General features: G+C 39.8%; 1 protein-coding gene across 4 annotated transcripts in view; it reads left to right on the top strand.

Annotated features, from left to right (window-relative positions):
- Trim55 (tripartite motif containing 55) overlaps positions 1–17,666 on the top strand; it is a 42,260-nt gene that overhangs the window by 1,101 nt on the left and 23,493 nt on the right. For all 4 annotated transcript variants that reach the window (XM_005392155.2, XM_005392158.2, XM_005392156.2 and 1 more), the window contains exons 3-4: positions 5,845–6,010; positions 8,142–8,237. In XM_005392155.2, the coding sequence (XP_005392212.1) occupies positions 5,845–6,010; positions 8,142–8,237 (262 nt within the window). The remainder of the gene's footprint in view (positions 1–5,844; positions 6,011–8,141; positions 8,238–17,666) is intronic.

The following is a 17,666-nucleotide window of genomic DNA, read 5'->3' as shown; positions in this document are numbered from 1 at the left end:
AATCTTGTCCCATAAAGCCATGCATTACACACATTTTAGAATTTTTTTCACCTCACAGTTCCTTTGTAATTCCAGATCATGGGCAGCAGAAAAAAATTACAGTATAAAACTTTATAGAAAATTAACAGAAATGGCATATTCTAAAATAAAAAGATGAACTCAAGTCTTTTATAGGTAAATGGATGCAACTAGACACCATTCTCATGAGTGAAATAAATTAGACTCAAGTATGTAAACATCATGTTGTCTCCCTAGGGTAAGAAACTGAAAGAGTAAATAAAATCTGAAAGGTACAATAGATATTGTGAAAGGGAAAGAAACTACTCAAAAGGAAAGAACAAGTGGGATAAGGGAAAGGAGAAAAGAAAGAAAGCAGGGAGGAGAAAAAATATATATACACACACAAGACAATTGTACTACTAATTTCTATTGGTTTGTTGAAAGGAACAATTAATGTGTAATTGTTTGATCAATTTTGCATGCCTATATTTGATAATCTGAGCAACTGCTTTGAAGATAATATGCAATATAATAACCATTGTTAATTTCCTATCATCTTATTTCGAAATTCTGTATCATTTTTATTTTTTTATTTTGCTTCTCTTTAAAAGAAAAAAAGATAAAGTAATCAAATAAAATACCCAGTGCCTAATTCATAGAGTCTTATCTTAGACTCCTGTAGATAATACTAAAAGATAAAATGTTCTGACAGTTTGTCACTATATTGACTCTATGGGAAATTCAAAGCAAGATATAAGCTTGCCTTTAGGCATTTACAGTTTAAGATATTTGGGAGATTTTTAAAAAGATGGAGTTCAGGTTATATTTCACTGTTTCCGAGATTGTATTTATTGAATACACTTATCATTCACTTGCTCATTTATTGGTTGATTGATATGCAGTATATACACCCATTCATTAGAAAACGTAAAAGGTTTGTTATTCATTGAACCACATTGGCTATATACTTCCTTTCCTAGAGATGACACTACAGGAGTATATCTCCAGAAGACATAATGCGAAGAGCCCTTTACAACTGTGCACTTGTCGGTCTGGACCACAATGTTAAGAGCAATGTGGAGAAATGGCCCCATCATCATTCTCACTAGGGGACATGTATTTATGGAACCTCTGCAGGGCTCTAAGAGTTTTGTGCTCTTACAAGGAAAGCTGTTCTATAAATCTAACAGGCAATTATTGCAATTATTATGGCTATTAGTTTCTGCTTAAGATTCAAAACTAAATTAGATAGTACCCAGCTATAGATGGGGCTGGGGAAGAATTGCTGATGATATACTGCAGGCACCTGTTTCCTTTGCTCCAAAATCTCTTAACAAAAAGGAAAGCACTATCACAGATCTGATCTCATTGTATTTTGGTTATTCGCTTTCGTGGTTTTCACAGTACCGCACGGACCTGATCTCATTGTATTTCAGTACTTTACAATAGAAATATTGTACACCCAGGGTCTCTTCAAAAATTCACCAGTTAATTAATAGCCAAACAATTGTGAAAAGGAGTTTATATGACAACTGTTTCAGCACCCAGTATGGCGCCTTGCACAGAACAGCTGCTCTGTAGTGCCAGCTATTTCGACAACACCACAAATATTCTCCTGTGTATTTATTGCAATAACTCAGTCTCACTATTTTTCACAGTGGGAACTTGAAATATGAAAAGATAATACTTGTTATAAAGTCCAGAGGAGGGCTGATATTAAAACTTGTAGCATTAGTGAAACTGTACGAGACAAATGCTTGCCTGAATTATTAAGTCTTTTGGTGCAGCTGACAAAAACATTATCCAGGGGCTGGGAGGCAAATTATATAACAGCAATGAGCCAAATTTCCAATAATAAAGCTCATAACTGAGTGGACTAGGGTGTTTTGTGATTACCAAATTCTTCTTATGTTGTTTCTTGAATTTGAGATTTGCCTTGGTACATTTTTACTTGATGGAAAAACCACAAGTTGCCCAGAGGGCTTGGCCACATGTCTGGGTATAAAACCAGTTGTTGCCTAGAGGATGGCAGCTTAACAGACCAGAACTACGAGCCTCAGGGAAAATTAAACAACTTTGGAATGATTTTGGATATACCTGGTTCATACAGAGTGAGATGAGCCCAGCTCTGGTCACTGGGGGGACAGTAGGAAGAGAGATGTGTCAATAATAGGCTATGAGGTGCTGGTCAGCTCTGATCTCTTACAGAACTGCTAGAGACTGTAGGTCTCCACAAATCCTGGCCTTATCTATAATTCTGCATGATCGGGGGTTGGCAAGAGAAGCCACTAATTTGGTTAACATTAACATAATAGTTACTATGAACATAACAGTAATTTATAAACATAACAGTAATTTAAAATGTAAACAAAATTATGTGCTGTGTGTCTGACACCATTGAGGGTGCTTTCTAGGTGAACCATGTATAATTCTTTAATACTCACAACAATGCTGTGAGGTAGTCTTTGTTATTATTATCACCCTCTAAAAGGTCTTTGATGTTTCAGCGAAAGTCAGGTCTTTAAAAATTTAGTATTAGAAGGTCTATAATGAGAGGCATGTTTCCCACTCTGCTTTTGTTAAAACTCAGGTGTCACCCCCCACAAAATCAATCTATTAATTCTTTTAGGTGTTTTTGTGCTATTTATCACTAAGGATCTGTATATTTGACTGCTATGCTTCTGACTCTTGATTTTTCAATTTTAGATATTATTAACTTTCAAGTCTAGGTGATTAGGATTGTGCTCTCTTTTGGCTGGGATCTTCCTTCTCCTGGGGAATTCCCTTTACTATCCCATGGTTGAAGCCCTTACTTCTTGGATTCTGTGTCTTCCTCTAAGTTCATTACACCCTTGTTTTTACAGAATACATCCTCACACAATCTCTTGGAATGTACACAAAGCCTTTCTCTTCTCAGTCTCCCTCCAACCACTGCATTCAGGATAACTTGTAGCAGTTCAGTTGCTGCTTCTGGCTGCAGTTCGCAAACCTTTCCAGGGCTCCATAGCTCAAGTCACCTGGTTTCTTGTAGGCTTTTCCCCTGCAGGCATTTAGTAAACTAAGATGCATCTCAAGTAAATTCTTTCCTTTTATCCAGATGTTCCCAGTTTCCAACATTTGGTAGACGTTTCTCATTGCTGTCGTCTTGCTCACTTCTTGCCCTTATTGACTTGCATCTTTTTATTCCCTTACTTTCATTTCAGTGAGATTTCAACAAGAAACACAAATTCCTGTGTTCATTCTGCTGTATTTAATTAGAAGGCACATAGTCACATTTCTAGATATCATTAAAAATTGAGATCAAAAGAGGTTAAATTACCTAAGGCCACCTACGCACCAGTGGAGCAGCTGAGCTGGAATAAGCTCTAAGATCAGTTGAACTACAGAGATACAGTCTGAATTGCCTCACCAAGACCAGATTCCCACCCCTCATCAAACTCCAGAATGACCCAGCAGCCTCAGAGACCAGACAGAGCACCCTACAGATTCTTTCAACCTAGTTTGCACCAAATAGCTAGGTACCACTGAGAAAATATGACGCCGACCCTTGAACCACAACTGTGAGCTCAAGCCACTCTCACTTCATAAAAATCTGTTCATGTCTTTATTCTGTATTCCACATTTGTCCCAAATCTGTTACTTTTAAATTGTCCAGAGGTTTTTATTATGCATTCATTTGTAAATAGGTGTTGCCCTTTGAAGAAGAAAACCTAATAAGGAATATGGAAAGCAGATCTCACATATATTGTATCATAAAAACAGAATAAATTGGATCAAAAACAGAAATAAACATATAGTCTTATGGCTATTTCTGCTTGATCAATATCCGCATATATTATACACTGTATAAAAATCTCTTGTCATAAATGTTGACTCATAACATGGGACACAGATTGCCCTCAGGAAATGCCTAGGAAAGCTGAGCTGCAATAGCAGTGTGTGTGCCATTTTCTAGTAGACATGCTCTAGATTGGCTTAGTCCACATTTATATAAGATGGAGATACATGGAAGAGGTTTTAGAGGTGGAGATGCCTTTAACCAGGTAGAGACCGATTCACCAGTCCTAGTCTCTAGATAACCCTGAGGGCTTTGTCATTTATTAATGGAGTATCCAGCATGTTGTCTGATCTCTTCCTTGACAACCATAAGTGCCATGTGACCCTAGGTTTTTCATACTTCCCATGCTTTCTCCAGCTGGGCCATGTTATATTAGAGCACTTTGAATACAGTACTTTAGGCAAATTCTCTTTTACTTTCTCATTCATTCGTTGGGCCCTTCCTTTTGGGAGGACCCCTTCCTTTTTGCGAGGCATTCTTCTGGTCCCTGGGGCTCCAGCAAAAATTAAGACAGAGTATGGCCCCTATTCTCAAGGAGCTCACATTCTAATGGAGGAAACAGGTCTGTGAGGGAGATGATCTTCCTAGTTACTGGGTTGCTTTCTTTTTTGAGTTCCAAGCATATGGTCAAGTCAAGAGGTTACAGATCTTATGAAAGTATATTACTATGAAACCAGACAGAAATGCCCTTTGCAAACACCAGGTTACAAAATCTGGAAGCTGCACATCCATACAACCTCCTTACCAGACCCAGTCTTTTCCCAACATTTAGTTCTCTCAGTCTCAAGCACTTGACTTCTTCTAGGGATTTATATAGGTGTATCAGCATGTTCTCTGCCTTTCTCTGAGTTCTGGCACTGCAGCGATATGATACCACACATCAATATTAATAGTGTTCAAATGTTTTTATTGGTGACTCAGAGAAGGTAGTATGTTTTACACTGTAATACAGTGACCACTTAAATGTATAGATGTATGCATATAAAATATGCTTTTGTTTCATATCTATGTATGCAATGTATACAAATGTATACCTGAAACATGTATACAAATATATGCATATAATTTATTTTGTAAATGTACACCTGAAACAAAAGTTTTTACATATGAATGCTTATATTTCCTATGTATAATTCACAGTATTTGCTATTCTCCTCTATTTTTGTTTTAACAATGCTGGTCATGATCCCTAAATTAATTTTATTTCTCTAAAACCTGTGGCTTTTGAGAAATGCATCTCAATGACAACTGAAAAAATATAGTCTCATATCTGAAATATGTCTAAATAATTTTATGTTTGGTAATATGAGCAAAGCTTTTGGATTTGAATTTGAATTTTTCCAATACCTTTTAGATGGGACATATAAAGATTCCCAGGTTTTGTATAAGAAGGTTACACCAACATCTCATTCTTACATACAACTAGTTCTAACTAGCACACAGATTAATACCAGAGAAACTTTCAGGTCTCCCTAGCCATGATCTGGTAGAGGAAAAAGTGTTTTCTGGGGCCAGAGGCTAGAAGGGTAGGATAGAGTTCCTCCACTGGTATAAGACTGAGACTTAATTTATTAGAAACTTTTCTGTCTTACCCATCATGGGAAAGTGTCATATGACTGATTTGTAAGCTTATGAACACAGAGCTGGAGCAGGATCCTGACCAGACAGCTGACCAGAGCCCAGAATTCAACTTTCAAGAATTTGACTAGCCAGGTTTTAAAACTTTGAATTGAAATGGCCATGATGGAAATATACCACAAAACTTGACAAATCAGAGTCTCTGTGTCCCAAACCCCACCTTAAACAAGTTGTTAGGGATCTATCAAGACCCACCATTACACTTGTAGAAAAGCTGAGCTGGGAAGGTTCTGGGCTCATAAGAGGGACTCTGGGAGTCTTCTGGAATCATGTTGCTGAGCATTCAAGATGAGCTGGAGTTTGCAAGGTAAACTCTGCTCTGCTCCAATAGGAGTTAATAGGCATTTATCTGCTTAACCTCCTCCCAGGCCAGAGAAGAAGTCTGATCAGCCCATGTGTGAGGAGCACGAAGAGGAGCGTATCAACATCTACTGTCTTAACTGCGAAGTGCCCACCTGCTCCCTCTGCAAAGTGTTTGGTGCTCACAAGGACTGCCAGGTGGCTCCCCTCACTCACGTGTTCCAAAGACAGAAGGTAATGTAGCCACTCTAGCCCTCCCTCCTTAGCTGCTTCCAAGTCCTGGGATGGTCAGCTCCCTGCTGTGAAAGGAGGGAGGAGCCCAAGCCACACAAGGGCCATGGGACCTTGGTGGGTGTGTACAGAGAGCCCAAGCAAAAGGATGCTCTGCAGCTGGTGCCCATGTGCCACCCTGTTAGATTTCCTGCAAAGAGATGGAGAAAGCCAGCAAGGCCAGGGTGTCACAGTTCAGGAAGAGATACAGAAGAACAGGGTAACAGTGTGTGTGCCTTTGGGAAGTTGCTGAAGATAAGCAGTGTTAAGAGGCAGGGCTCAAGCTCAAATTGCTAAAGATTATTTGAAATTTAGATTGTAGATAAGAGGGCTTTTATTTTTCTCTAGCCACAGAATACTACTCATCATTCACCAATGAAGTTTCCTCTTGGCTCTTGTATCTCCCACTTTTTGTGGGCAAGAGTTGTAATAATAACACATAGTTACAGAACAACTCTAAAACTTCCTCATGCTACCTTAGATAGTCTGGACCAACTGCTAAAAGCTGCTCTTTGAGTATGATGCATGTTCCTTCCCCAGGACCTCACAGTCCCTCCTGACCAAACACAGCCTCCACATCAGCTCATTACCAACCTGCCAACCTGGTTTCATGCAGGTGCAGGTCAGAACTTACCTGTTTGGTGCAGATAAAGGAGGAACCGGTGAGCCAATTGTTGCACCCACTTCTGATACGAGAATCTGAGCAACTCCATTTCTCATTTTCTTTCACTCAGTCATCAATTCCACATTTTGCTAGTGTTTCACTGTGGAGATCAGAGTTGAAAGCCAATTTGGGAGCCAAATTCTTGGGCAATACTAGCTACAGCCAATACCAATTAGCTGCTAAAGAAGGAAGATCTTACAAGATATTGATAATATTTATTTTTAATTCATTTTTGATTTATTCTCCCTTGTCCTCCTTTTGTCCTGCTGCCGCCTCCCAAGTCCTAGTACAGTAGACCTGGATGGTATCTGTTTCACACTACAGTGATACCTCAGTTCAAACTCAATACATTCCAGATTCATTTCAAAGACTGAAAATTTGAGAACTGCACCTATGTTCCCCATAAAAAATAATGGAAAACCAAATAATTGGTTCTGAGGCCCAAATATTATACTTATAAATTCATTTCCCCAAGATTTTAACACAGTTAACAGCCCTAGGTTGTGGAAATATCCCCTAAAACATCTAAACACAGTAAATACAGTGCATCAAATACCAAACACAATATAGTAAATATAACTTTTAAAATTTTTTGTGCGAGTATCTCACCTTGAGTTGGAGGCTTCTTGGCCTACTGGAAGCTGGAGAGAAACTGCAGGAGGAGAAATGTTATTCTTGGGAAGGAAAGCCTCCCTCTATAAGAACTACATGCAGTACACCTCCTGGGGTCTTTACTCTTGCCCTTTTCTTTTTTTTTTTACCATTTCTCACTAAAAATTTGTTGGGCAAGAGCAGGGCTTAAACTGATGTGTCACCCTTTTGTGTCCACATGAGATGCAATGCAAGACTCACTCCTAGCTGGTACAGGTTTTTCAAGTCAGATTTTCAGTTTGACTAGCTAGCAAAGTTATGAACACCAAGCAGATTTTTTCAAACTTTGCTGTTCAAGTAGTGGAAAGTATTATGTATATGTTCTTAGCATAGCAGGAGTGTGATAAATATATGCCAAATAAATCAGTATTTACTATAGATACTTCCCAAATATAACTGATGTTGAGCTGCACTAGGCAAATAATTCATTTTGTGTACCTAAAGTCATCTGTGAGACTCCATTCCATTTATAAACAATGTTTAGAATTCCTTAGCTTGAATACACTATTCTTATTGGCCCATAGGTTAGTGTTCTCCATGTTTTTAACAGAGTCAAGCTCCAGTAAGAAGTGCTGCAAACTATACACCTCTTCCCACGCAAATGTTTTCCTGTGCAAAGGTTTATTTGCAATGTCAGAAGTTTCACAGCCTCTCTGTTATTGCTTAGGGATTGCATGGACCCTAAGTGAGGACCTCCATGAAGACAATACCATGGTTAATCCACAATCATGGTGACTAGAAAACCTCGCAGGTCTTGAGTCTCTCTTTTCTCTTCATCAGTCAGAGCTCAGTGATGGCATCGCTGTCCTTGTGGGAAGCAACGATCGAGTCCAGGGAATGATCAGTCAACTGGAGGACACTTGTAAGACTATTGAGGTAAATCAGGTGACTCCTAAGGAGTCTAAATCAAGACTGTAACCTCTGGGGTTTGTGACTTCCTCAGTTCCACACTAGAAATTTCCATCCTGGTATACAGTTTGTTCATTTAGTATAGAATGATCTCCTTCCTGATATGTCTCTGAAATATTCACAGCATGGCCCAGTCACATAAAAAAAAAAAAAATCACATATGCTGATGAGGCAGAAATTACTAAAGTTTCCCGAGTTGCTACTGTTTATGTTGCTCTTTTCTGGTCAACTCCCCCCACCATGGTACTGAGGCTCTCTACCACTGAGCTACTACATCCTCAGCCCTTTTTATTTTTCATTTTGAGATACGGTCTCACTAAGAATCCCAGGTGAGACTCAGATTTATAATCTTCTTGCCTCAGCCTTGTTCAGTGCTAGGATTACAAGTGTATGCCACGGCCACTCTGTCAACTCCATTTGAAAGATTAGTAATAAGAAAAATCAAACCCTAGTAATAAAAATGAATTGTGTTGTTACAGCAAACTTTCTTGATGGAAATCCAAATGGTCTTAAGAAATGCTCAGTAGTGCTTTAAAAATTCATGTGCCAGTTTGAGCTATAGGCTTCACCAGGGCCACAGGAAGAGAAAGATCAGTCCAACTGGGGTTAGAGAATAGTTCAATAGGAGCTCATGGAGGACAGAGGGTAGGTTCATTCTTCTCTACTTGCCCTTTGTCTGGTCCAGTGCCTGGTACTGGTACTAAGATTCATTTAAAACTTGCTGAATGGATGAATGGCTGTTAAACTCACACTTGGAGTTGGCAGGTAAAAATCTAGCAAATGTGCTTTTTCCTGAAGATCTAATACATAAGATGTGATCAAAATATATGGTGAATGTTTGAAATTTTTTAAATTTATTACAGTAAAAACATATTGCCACGAATCCCCCTCAAAATATTTCCCGTCACTTCAGCCACATGATCCCATTTTTATTCGCACTGTCTGAAGCATCTCCAGATGTTCTCTTTCATGAGTGTCTTTTCAAGGTGCTACCCGAAACATGGTAAATGCTGCTTCTGAGCATCAACCAATGAAAAGGCAGACTCATAAAAACATTACAATGTGTCTTTGTCCACCTTACTCACCAGATCTGGAGCTGTTCAACTTCTCACTCTTCCCCAAAGTTAAAATTACCTTGACTAAAGACATGGAGGCACCATGACAGCCTAAGATGCATTAGTCAGCTTCCCTTCACTATAATGAAATATCTGACATGGGCTACTTATGAAGTAAAGAGAGGTTTATTGGCTTGTAGTTCAGGAGATTAGGTCCACAACTGAGCAATCCCTTTGTCTTGGGTATCTGACAAGGGAAGCACATCAGGGTGGGAGCAAATATCACAGCAAATGCTTAGAAGGGGTAGTGACAGAGAGAGAGAGAGAGAGAGAAAGAGAGGGAAAGAGAGAGAGAGAGAGAGAGGGAAAGAGAGAGAGGGAGGCAAGGAGGGAAAGAGAGAAAGAATGACTTGTGCGACCCTTCAAAAGTACAACTCTATTGACAAGGAAACTCCCATAAGGCCCCGCCACATAAAGGTCCAGAGCACCTCTCAATAGTGCCACCCTGGGGAGGAGCTACACTGTACCTACAGAACTTTGGAGGACACTCATCTAAACCATAGCATCCAAAGAGGTTGAGCTGCATGGCAGGTTTCTTTTTAAGAATTGATTCATGCACTAATTATACACAGTGGGGCAGTTTAAGAGGCTGGAATCCAGGTCTCTGGCTCCCTAACCTGGAGCAGTCTGTTGCTATCTCCCTGCTCTAACCTAGGGATCATTTGTTGTTTTCAGTTGGTCTTCAGTCATTGAGGTGTTAAAACGGCTCAGTTCCTGGCGCATTGTTCTCCTTCCTGTGTGCAAGAACTCTCTCATTATCTACTACTCTTCTCCCCCATAGATAGCCACTCTGACACATTTGGTCTGCCTGTGTTATCATAAAGTGTGTATTGTTTTATATGCACATTTGGTCTGCCTGTGTTATCATAAAGTGTGTATTGTTTTATATGCACATCTGTTGATTTGATAAGTGGTATTGTGTTGTATTTTTCATTCTACTTCTTTTTTGTTCCAACCAAGCATGGTTTTAAGATCTACTCAAACCACTGCAAGCACATACAGTCCCTCAGGTTTCTCCTCTGTAAAAAAAGGAAATAATTACAGTACTCACTTTACAGAGTCACTGCAAGGAATTAAATAAGCAAAAGCAAAATGCTAAGCATGCCTGGCATGCAGTGAGTGTCTGATAAATACTAGCTATTCTTACTGTTTTATCATTAGAAGGGCAGATCCTATTAAAAGCCAAAAGCCATTTCCTATACAGTGTCTTCAGGACATTCCCTATAATTATCTCATTTTAGATTTACACATCATGGAAATCAATCTCCTTTCTTTTACACACTCGTATTCCTGAAAAGTTCTAAGATAAATCTGGGTTTCATTGAAAGAAGGAAACTTTTCTCTTGATGATGAAATCAAAGAGATTCACAAAGGGACAATGTAAACTTTTTTCTTTCTCCTTATTTACAGTGAAGGCCAAATACAGTTTAATCATTAGCTGTGAATCAGCACCCCGGTGCAGGGCCACCCTGAGTCTGCAGTGTATAAATAGGAGCCCATTGCTTGCGAGTGAGGTCATCTCTATACACAACCCTGGTCTGGTGGGGCCTTATCAGAGATATCTGAGGAGAGGAATTGGCTCTCTGTCTGGGATGGAGAGACTGGAGAACACATACAGGACAAAGCCCCCATGGGTCTTGTTGGAGCTTTGAACGAGGCAAACAACTCAACTCTGTCTCCCTCTAGCCAGGCTCCAAAGACGCCAGGAGGGCGGGGAGAGATGTGGCAACAGGTTTCCTTCAGAGGCCAGACAGACGTACAATAGGAAGCAGCTGCTTCTAGTTATATTGAGAAGGTGACAAGACAGAACACAGTTGAAGTTGACTCAGCAGAAGGCACTTAGGGCAGATGGCAGGGAGATCCTCCTAGCGGCAAAGGTCAAGATCAGTACCTCACGCTTCCTGGTCATGTTCTCCATTGAGCGTGGCACGCTTTCACAAGTATTTTAACAGATGACTAGAGGAAAGTGAGTTATCCGTTGCTCCTTACAAATCTCTAAGACGGCAGGAGTCTTTAGAAGTATTGCTTTCCTTTCACCTATTTATTTCACTTCTGACATTTTAAGGAAAAAAGATTTTTAAAAAGCACAACAAGTATATATTTTTTATATACTGTATGAGATTTAGACATTCACAGACCACAGTATAGAATGTATATATTCATATCTAACTTCTATGTGTATGGGAAGATAAAATCAAGAAGGAAAAACACCAGAAAGTTAAGACCTTCAAATAGCGGAACTAGTGATTTTCAATGCCTTCCTCCAATATTCCTGTATTTTACATTTTTATAAAGTGAGTCTGACATTTTAGATAACCAGTAAAGAAGGAATAGATGGATGGATATGATGTGGATCAGGCTGGTTCTTCTACGTCAGTTTAGTTGGCCCCTCGAAAGATGTCAGAGTTGCCTCAGAGCCCCGTGGAGGTCTCTGAGTTTATGATTGCTATGCACTGTGTTTGAAAAAAACCCTGAGAATAGAGACGCTGTCACAAATAGCCGCCCTGTGTATCTGTAATCCCTGTAGTGATCCTCCATAGAGCCAGCCAACAACTGTGGACAAAACTGAAGGCAAAACTTAGCTTCTTGCCAGTCTGCAGGGCAAAAGGACGCGGAGCAAAGCAGGTCTTTGGCTGGGAGTGGCCTGGTTGTGCCTTGCACAGCTCGTACACTCTATGGGGGGATTGGGCAGACTTCTGCCTCTCCTGTTTTGCCTTGGGTTGTGGTTTCCCTTTCTGGCTTTGCTTACCACCTGCCCGGGAACATTTTCTAAGAAGTCATTGGTGGTTCCTGGGAGTGGGGAGCCACTGTTAAAGAATTCTCTGTTCTGATTGGTAAAGGACTCCTTAGGGATGGAAGTGGAGTAGCCCCTTTGTGCACAGTTGTCCCTCTGTAATTGCCTTGCCTTTCCTCTCAGGACACTGGCGTGTGCCCTGTGGTACTAGTATTTATTCCTTGCCAGTGTCTAATTTTGTCCCTAATCATCTAACGCCTTACACAGTTGACCTGGCGAGGCACCTAGCCAGAGATCAGCCCTTGGAGCATTGCTGATCTTAGGGTAAATCTCACCATGGACTCCTAAAATAATGTATACAGTTGACACATATATACAGTGATGATGAGGGCAGCTTTGAGGGTAGCTATAGTCACAAAGGGGCAGCCTGGCCTATCTTAAAGGGCCTTTTCCCTCCGCACTATGGGTTAATTCTAGGTAGAGAAGTGCTGAGTCTTTTTAGCCATTTAGGCAGAAAGTGGCCCAGCCGAAGGCATCTCCTGGTCTCTGGCTTGCAGATTGAACAAGCCCAGCTTGGTCTGAAGCTTCTCTTGCCTTTCTGGGCCTAGAGTTGTGGGAAATTGTGAAGGGGACTAATCAGAGCTCTCAAAATGTCCTGAGCAGCTCTGCTTCTGAAAAACCAAGCTTGACTTTCACTCTGCATCCCTAGAATGTCATCTCTTACCTTCAACAACGGCCTATGCCTTTTGTCACTGGATACTCCAGAGCCCTCCCAACTGCAAGGAGGCAGACCTAAAAGTGATCCTGTTTTGTATGAAAGCCTAAGAAAAACTGCCATGAGTTGAATAATAAATATCTGATACTCCATCCAGTATCTGAGAATGACAACTGTAATCTTCCAATGATTCTGCAAGAACAAATCATTATATTTCCAAAATAGTTGTTATACCCCAAACTATTTTTCTTATTCTCTGAGACATTGCCTATCCAATTACAAATATAAAGTAAGAAAATATAAGAATATTTTTAATAAGCATGCCAACATCATGTTTTTAAGGCAAGCTTTTTTAAAGTGCAGATTTCAGAGTGCATGTTAGCTGTCACTTAATTATGGGAGGTGTGGGTAAGCTTCTTGTCCCTCAGCTTCCTCAGCTTTACACTGGGTATGACAATACCTTCTTCATAGTGTTGTGATATTAAATTGGCATAAGAGATCATACCAGGGGCTTGTGGGTATCACCTCATTTCACCCTCAGGGTCAGGAAAAAGTATGTGCTTATCCTGATAATGCCAACAGATCATTGTTTGAATTACTGAAGCATGTTTTAAATGGTGTCAGACTGAGACTATCGAGTCCTGGTTAGTGGAAATGGCAGGGTTGAGGAGATCTTTAATGAGATTAAAACTGAAAGTGAATAGAACGAGTTATTAGCTCTATTCTGTGTCAAAGAGACTTTTGGCAACTTGACATGTGTATCGGCAACCCGGGAGACTGAGCATCTCCTGGAAGTGTGCTAGCTCCTCCGAAGAGCACAGTGAGGAACTGTCGCTCAGCCCGCCCTACAGCTTTCACTCACCTGTGGGCCTCACATCAGAGCAGGGGGGCTCACCTCACCATCAGCCTTCATCTGGCTCACTCAGGGAGATTCCAAGTGGTCTGGACTAGCCACGCAAAGCTCTGAGGCTGTGGACCTCAAGAATAAGCATTAGAAATGCCACAAATTATGACAAAATTACCTCCTAACACAGAAGCAATACATGATATAGTAGAAAAGAGCACAAGTTTGGGAGACCCAAGCCCCATATCCCTGAATGGAGTTGTTCTTCTGAGCACTACACAAAGGCACAGGTGACGGAAGGGACCAAGCCCAGCCTGTGCCTACAGGTCTAATGTTCTGTCCTTTTTCTAGGGATATGATAGTCTATGCTCATGGGACCTTTCCAGATGATTGCAACTGGAGCTTTACACAGGAAGAGCTGGGTTTAATTTCCTTGGGAAGAGCTTCCCACTTTATAGTTCTTTCTTCAGTGTTATAAATTTGATTTTCTCTCTCTTTCTTGGGAAGAAACCATGTATGGCTTAATGTAGGGGCTTTTGAAGCACCACATTTCAGATGAAGCTGCATAGCTGAACAAGTGTGTCTAGAGGAATGTGGTGAGATATCAATGAGCTTGTGAGCCGCAGTTGCTCGGTGACAAGTGCAGGGGCTAAGAGCTTATCTGTAGCCCTATTTTGGTCACAGAGCTATGCTTCTTACATGGCAAGAGCAATAGTCATGATTGCTTCAGTCTTCTTCCTGGTGATGGTGCACGCCCAGGCTGGGCCTGACATTAATGTCTTAGTGCAATAGATGACATTCTGAGATCTATGGACATGGAGAGAGGCGTGTTCTAGTCTTAAGAGCCTTCTAAATATCTCCGTATTTACCCAAAGTCATAGAATCCTGGGGCTATAGCATTGGAAGTGACTTTGTCAATTATCCAATGTAATTTCTCACTGCACAGATTTTTAAAAACCTTAAAATTATCCTCAGATTACATGGCATCCCTCAGGTTGCATAGCTATATATCGCTGGGGGTCTTTTAAGCACTGAAAGAAGCAAAGGCTTGGAGTACCCACTCTAATACAAGTTTCTTTGGAACAGATCAAAATAGAAACTTTTGAGTGAGGGCTGAATGTTTCTAGATGCAAGTCATATTTTATTCACCCGTTCAATCTATCATTCAAACCGTAGTTCTCAAGTGTGCATTCTGTGCCGTATTCTCTATTAATAATGCTGGGGAAAACCGGTGAATTAAATATAGAAAGTACTTACTTCCTCACAAGCAGCTTTTAGTCTTTTAGATGAGTTAGAAAGTAAAACAAGTAACTAACAGGATAATTTCAGGGAATAAGTGTCTAGGAAAAACTAAGCCCATAAAAATTTAGCCATTAAAAATGGTAGCATGATGGTCTCTCTCTCTCTCTCTCTCTCTCTCTCTCATTCTCCCTCTCTTTCTCTCTCCCTCCTTCCCTCTCTCTCTCTCCTCTCTCCTTCCCTTTCCTTTTTTCTGATACTGAAGATTGAACCCAGGACCTTTACACTGACCTAAATGCCCAGCCCATTTTTATTTGGAGGTTGGATCTCACTAAGTCACTAAATCGTCCAGGCTAAGCTCAAATTTGCAGTCCTCCTGCCTCTGCCTCCCAAGGTGCAGCAATTATAGGTGCATCACCACATCTGACTGTAGACTATATAGTCTTTTAGTTTAAGATCATTTATTGTTTTTCTTTCTTATAAAAATTTTTATTTGCAATTGCATATTTCATCTTATTGTTACTAAAATCAAAGTTAGCTAAAAATTGGCGTATATGAATTTTGACATTTCTATGAAAGCTACAACTACTCACTGCCTTTAGATCATTATTAAAGGTTGACTATTTCTAAAGAAAAAAAACAAATGACTATTTGATATTTTTTTCTTTTATTTGGAAGTTTTGATACTGGTTGGAAACAAATATTCTACCTGTCTTCTTACTATTTCAATATGGGAAGGGCAATCTTCCTTTTACAAAAGTATCTCTTCTTAGTGTATTATACCCATTGAATTTTCCATAGATGAATGGAAATGAGTGGGATGGATTTTATTTTTATTAAAGTATTACAAATATTGGATTTTCTCCAAAGAAGCCAATAAATATAACAGTTCTGGCAAACCAGGAAGAAGGCTGCGTTGCACCTCGAGTCAAGAACATTGCTAGAGTCATTCCAATACCAATTGGAGTCCAATTCCTCCAGTTATGAAGGAATTACTTCACTTGCTAAGCACATCCATGCAAGTGCACACCCCACACACACAGACCATAGGAAGCAGATGTCAAAAGGAATAAAATGGAAAATATTTTTAAAACTAAACTTGAAGGTCCAAAAATATATATCTTAATTCAATTACTATCCAGAGAAGTACAGGGAGGAATGGGGAGGTCTTCAACTTGGAACTGGATTTACATTAAATTGCATACCTTTTTACTCAAAGAAATATGCTAAAAGTAAGGAGAAATCTTTGAGGAGAGGAAGTTTTTGTGGAGAAGCAGTAAACATGGTTGTTATCAGGCTTTTGCAGGTAACAATCATTCTTTAAAGTGTGCTATGTGCAGACACTGGGGTAATGCAGAAGTCAGCATTTTTTCCCAGAATAAACCCCGCCACCAATTAGGTGGTGTCTGAGAACCTTCTGTGCATCTTAGCACACACCTATTCCCTGATTAGCCGCATGGCGAACTGATAACCAGAGGCCTTCATTGTTCACTGACTTCCGCAGTGCTTTGACGGTCCTGCAGCCTAGAAAGTTTGAAGGGCTCCTGAGCTAGTCTCATGTGCTGGCTCTAGCTCAGAGGTTATGAATATACAGGAGACTTCTACACAGAGCAGTATTTTACATTTGAACCTGACATTAAGTTAACATGGGCATCTTAAATTAATTTCTAAATGTTTAGAAGTCCCAATTATATAATTCCAAGGACAAAGGATATATTTTCCTCAGTTCAGAAACATACCTGTTGAACTCTGATCACATTTTGCTTAAAGTTATATTAAAGGCAAATTAAGCAACAGAATAAAGCAGGTATTTTGATGTTAGAAATCAGAGCATATAATAATTTTATGTTTATATGTATCATTCCCTTGAGTGCTAGCAAATTATGGCATGTTTTTGGATCGCACAATGCCTGATGCCTAGCATGCAATGAATGAATTTTATGAAAGAATGTATTAATGAATATAATCCTGAAACCATCTGAGATTTCTTGCCTTTCAAAAGCTTACTTTCAGCAGAGTAGATTGGTTAAAATCATATGTTCTGTATACAAGCACTTTACGGACATTGGTTTCAAAAATATGCGTACAGCTGGGTGTAGTGGGAGGAGCAATGACCCAGGAGTTCAGAGCCCTTGACTCCCAGGCCACGTACCAACAGTGAGTGGTCGAAAGGCCTTGAGAAAGTGACAGTCCTGCCTAGTTTCAGTTTCCGCATGAGTGAACTGATTGATTTGGAACAAGCTACTTCTAGCTTGCGACTTCAAGTTTCCACATCTGAATAATTCAAGCAGAGGAATTTGAATCTAAATTTAATGAACAGTAATATAGTGTCTACTGTGTGCCAGGAAATATATAACTTTTAAAATATAATATAAAATAAAATAAAAAGTAAGTGCCTTACAAAATATGTAGTGATATGATAACTGTAATAAGCATAGCTCATACATGGAGTAGCTTCCATCATTGAAAAGTATAAGCAAATAAAAGTGGCTATTAAGAATGATAGTTAGCCGGGTGTGGTGACTCACACCTGTAACCCCAGCACGGAGGCAAGAGGACTGCCACAAGTTCAAGGCCAGCCTGGGCTATAGAGTGGGTTCAAGGCCAGCCTGGACTACATAATGAGACCCTGTCTCAAAAAACAAATTTTTTAAAAAATTTTTAAATAGTTAATTCTATTAAAATTCAATACATGATAGAGGTAAAAAAAAAAAAAACAAAAATAATATAGGACAGTTATTCCATTTAA

The sequence above is a fragment of the Chinchilla lanigera genome, unplaced genomic scaffold (genome assembly GCF_000276665.1).
Source record: "Chinchilla lanigera isolate Chin_1 unplaced genomic scaffold, ChiLan1.0 scaffold00043, whole genome shotgun sequence".
NCBI classification, from domain to species: domain Eukaryota; kingdom Metazoa; phylum Chordata; class Mammalia; order Rodentia; family Chinchillidae; genus Chinchilla; species Chinchilla lanigera.
Note: the sequence above shows the minus strand (reverse complement) of the source record. Positions and strands in the feature narration are given on the sequence as shown.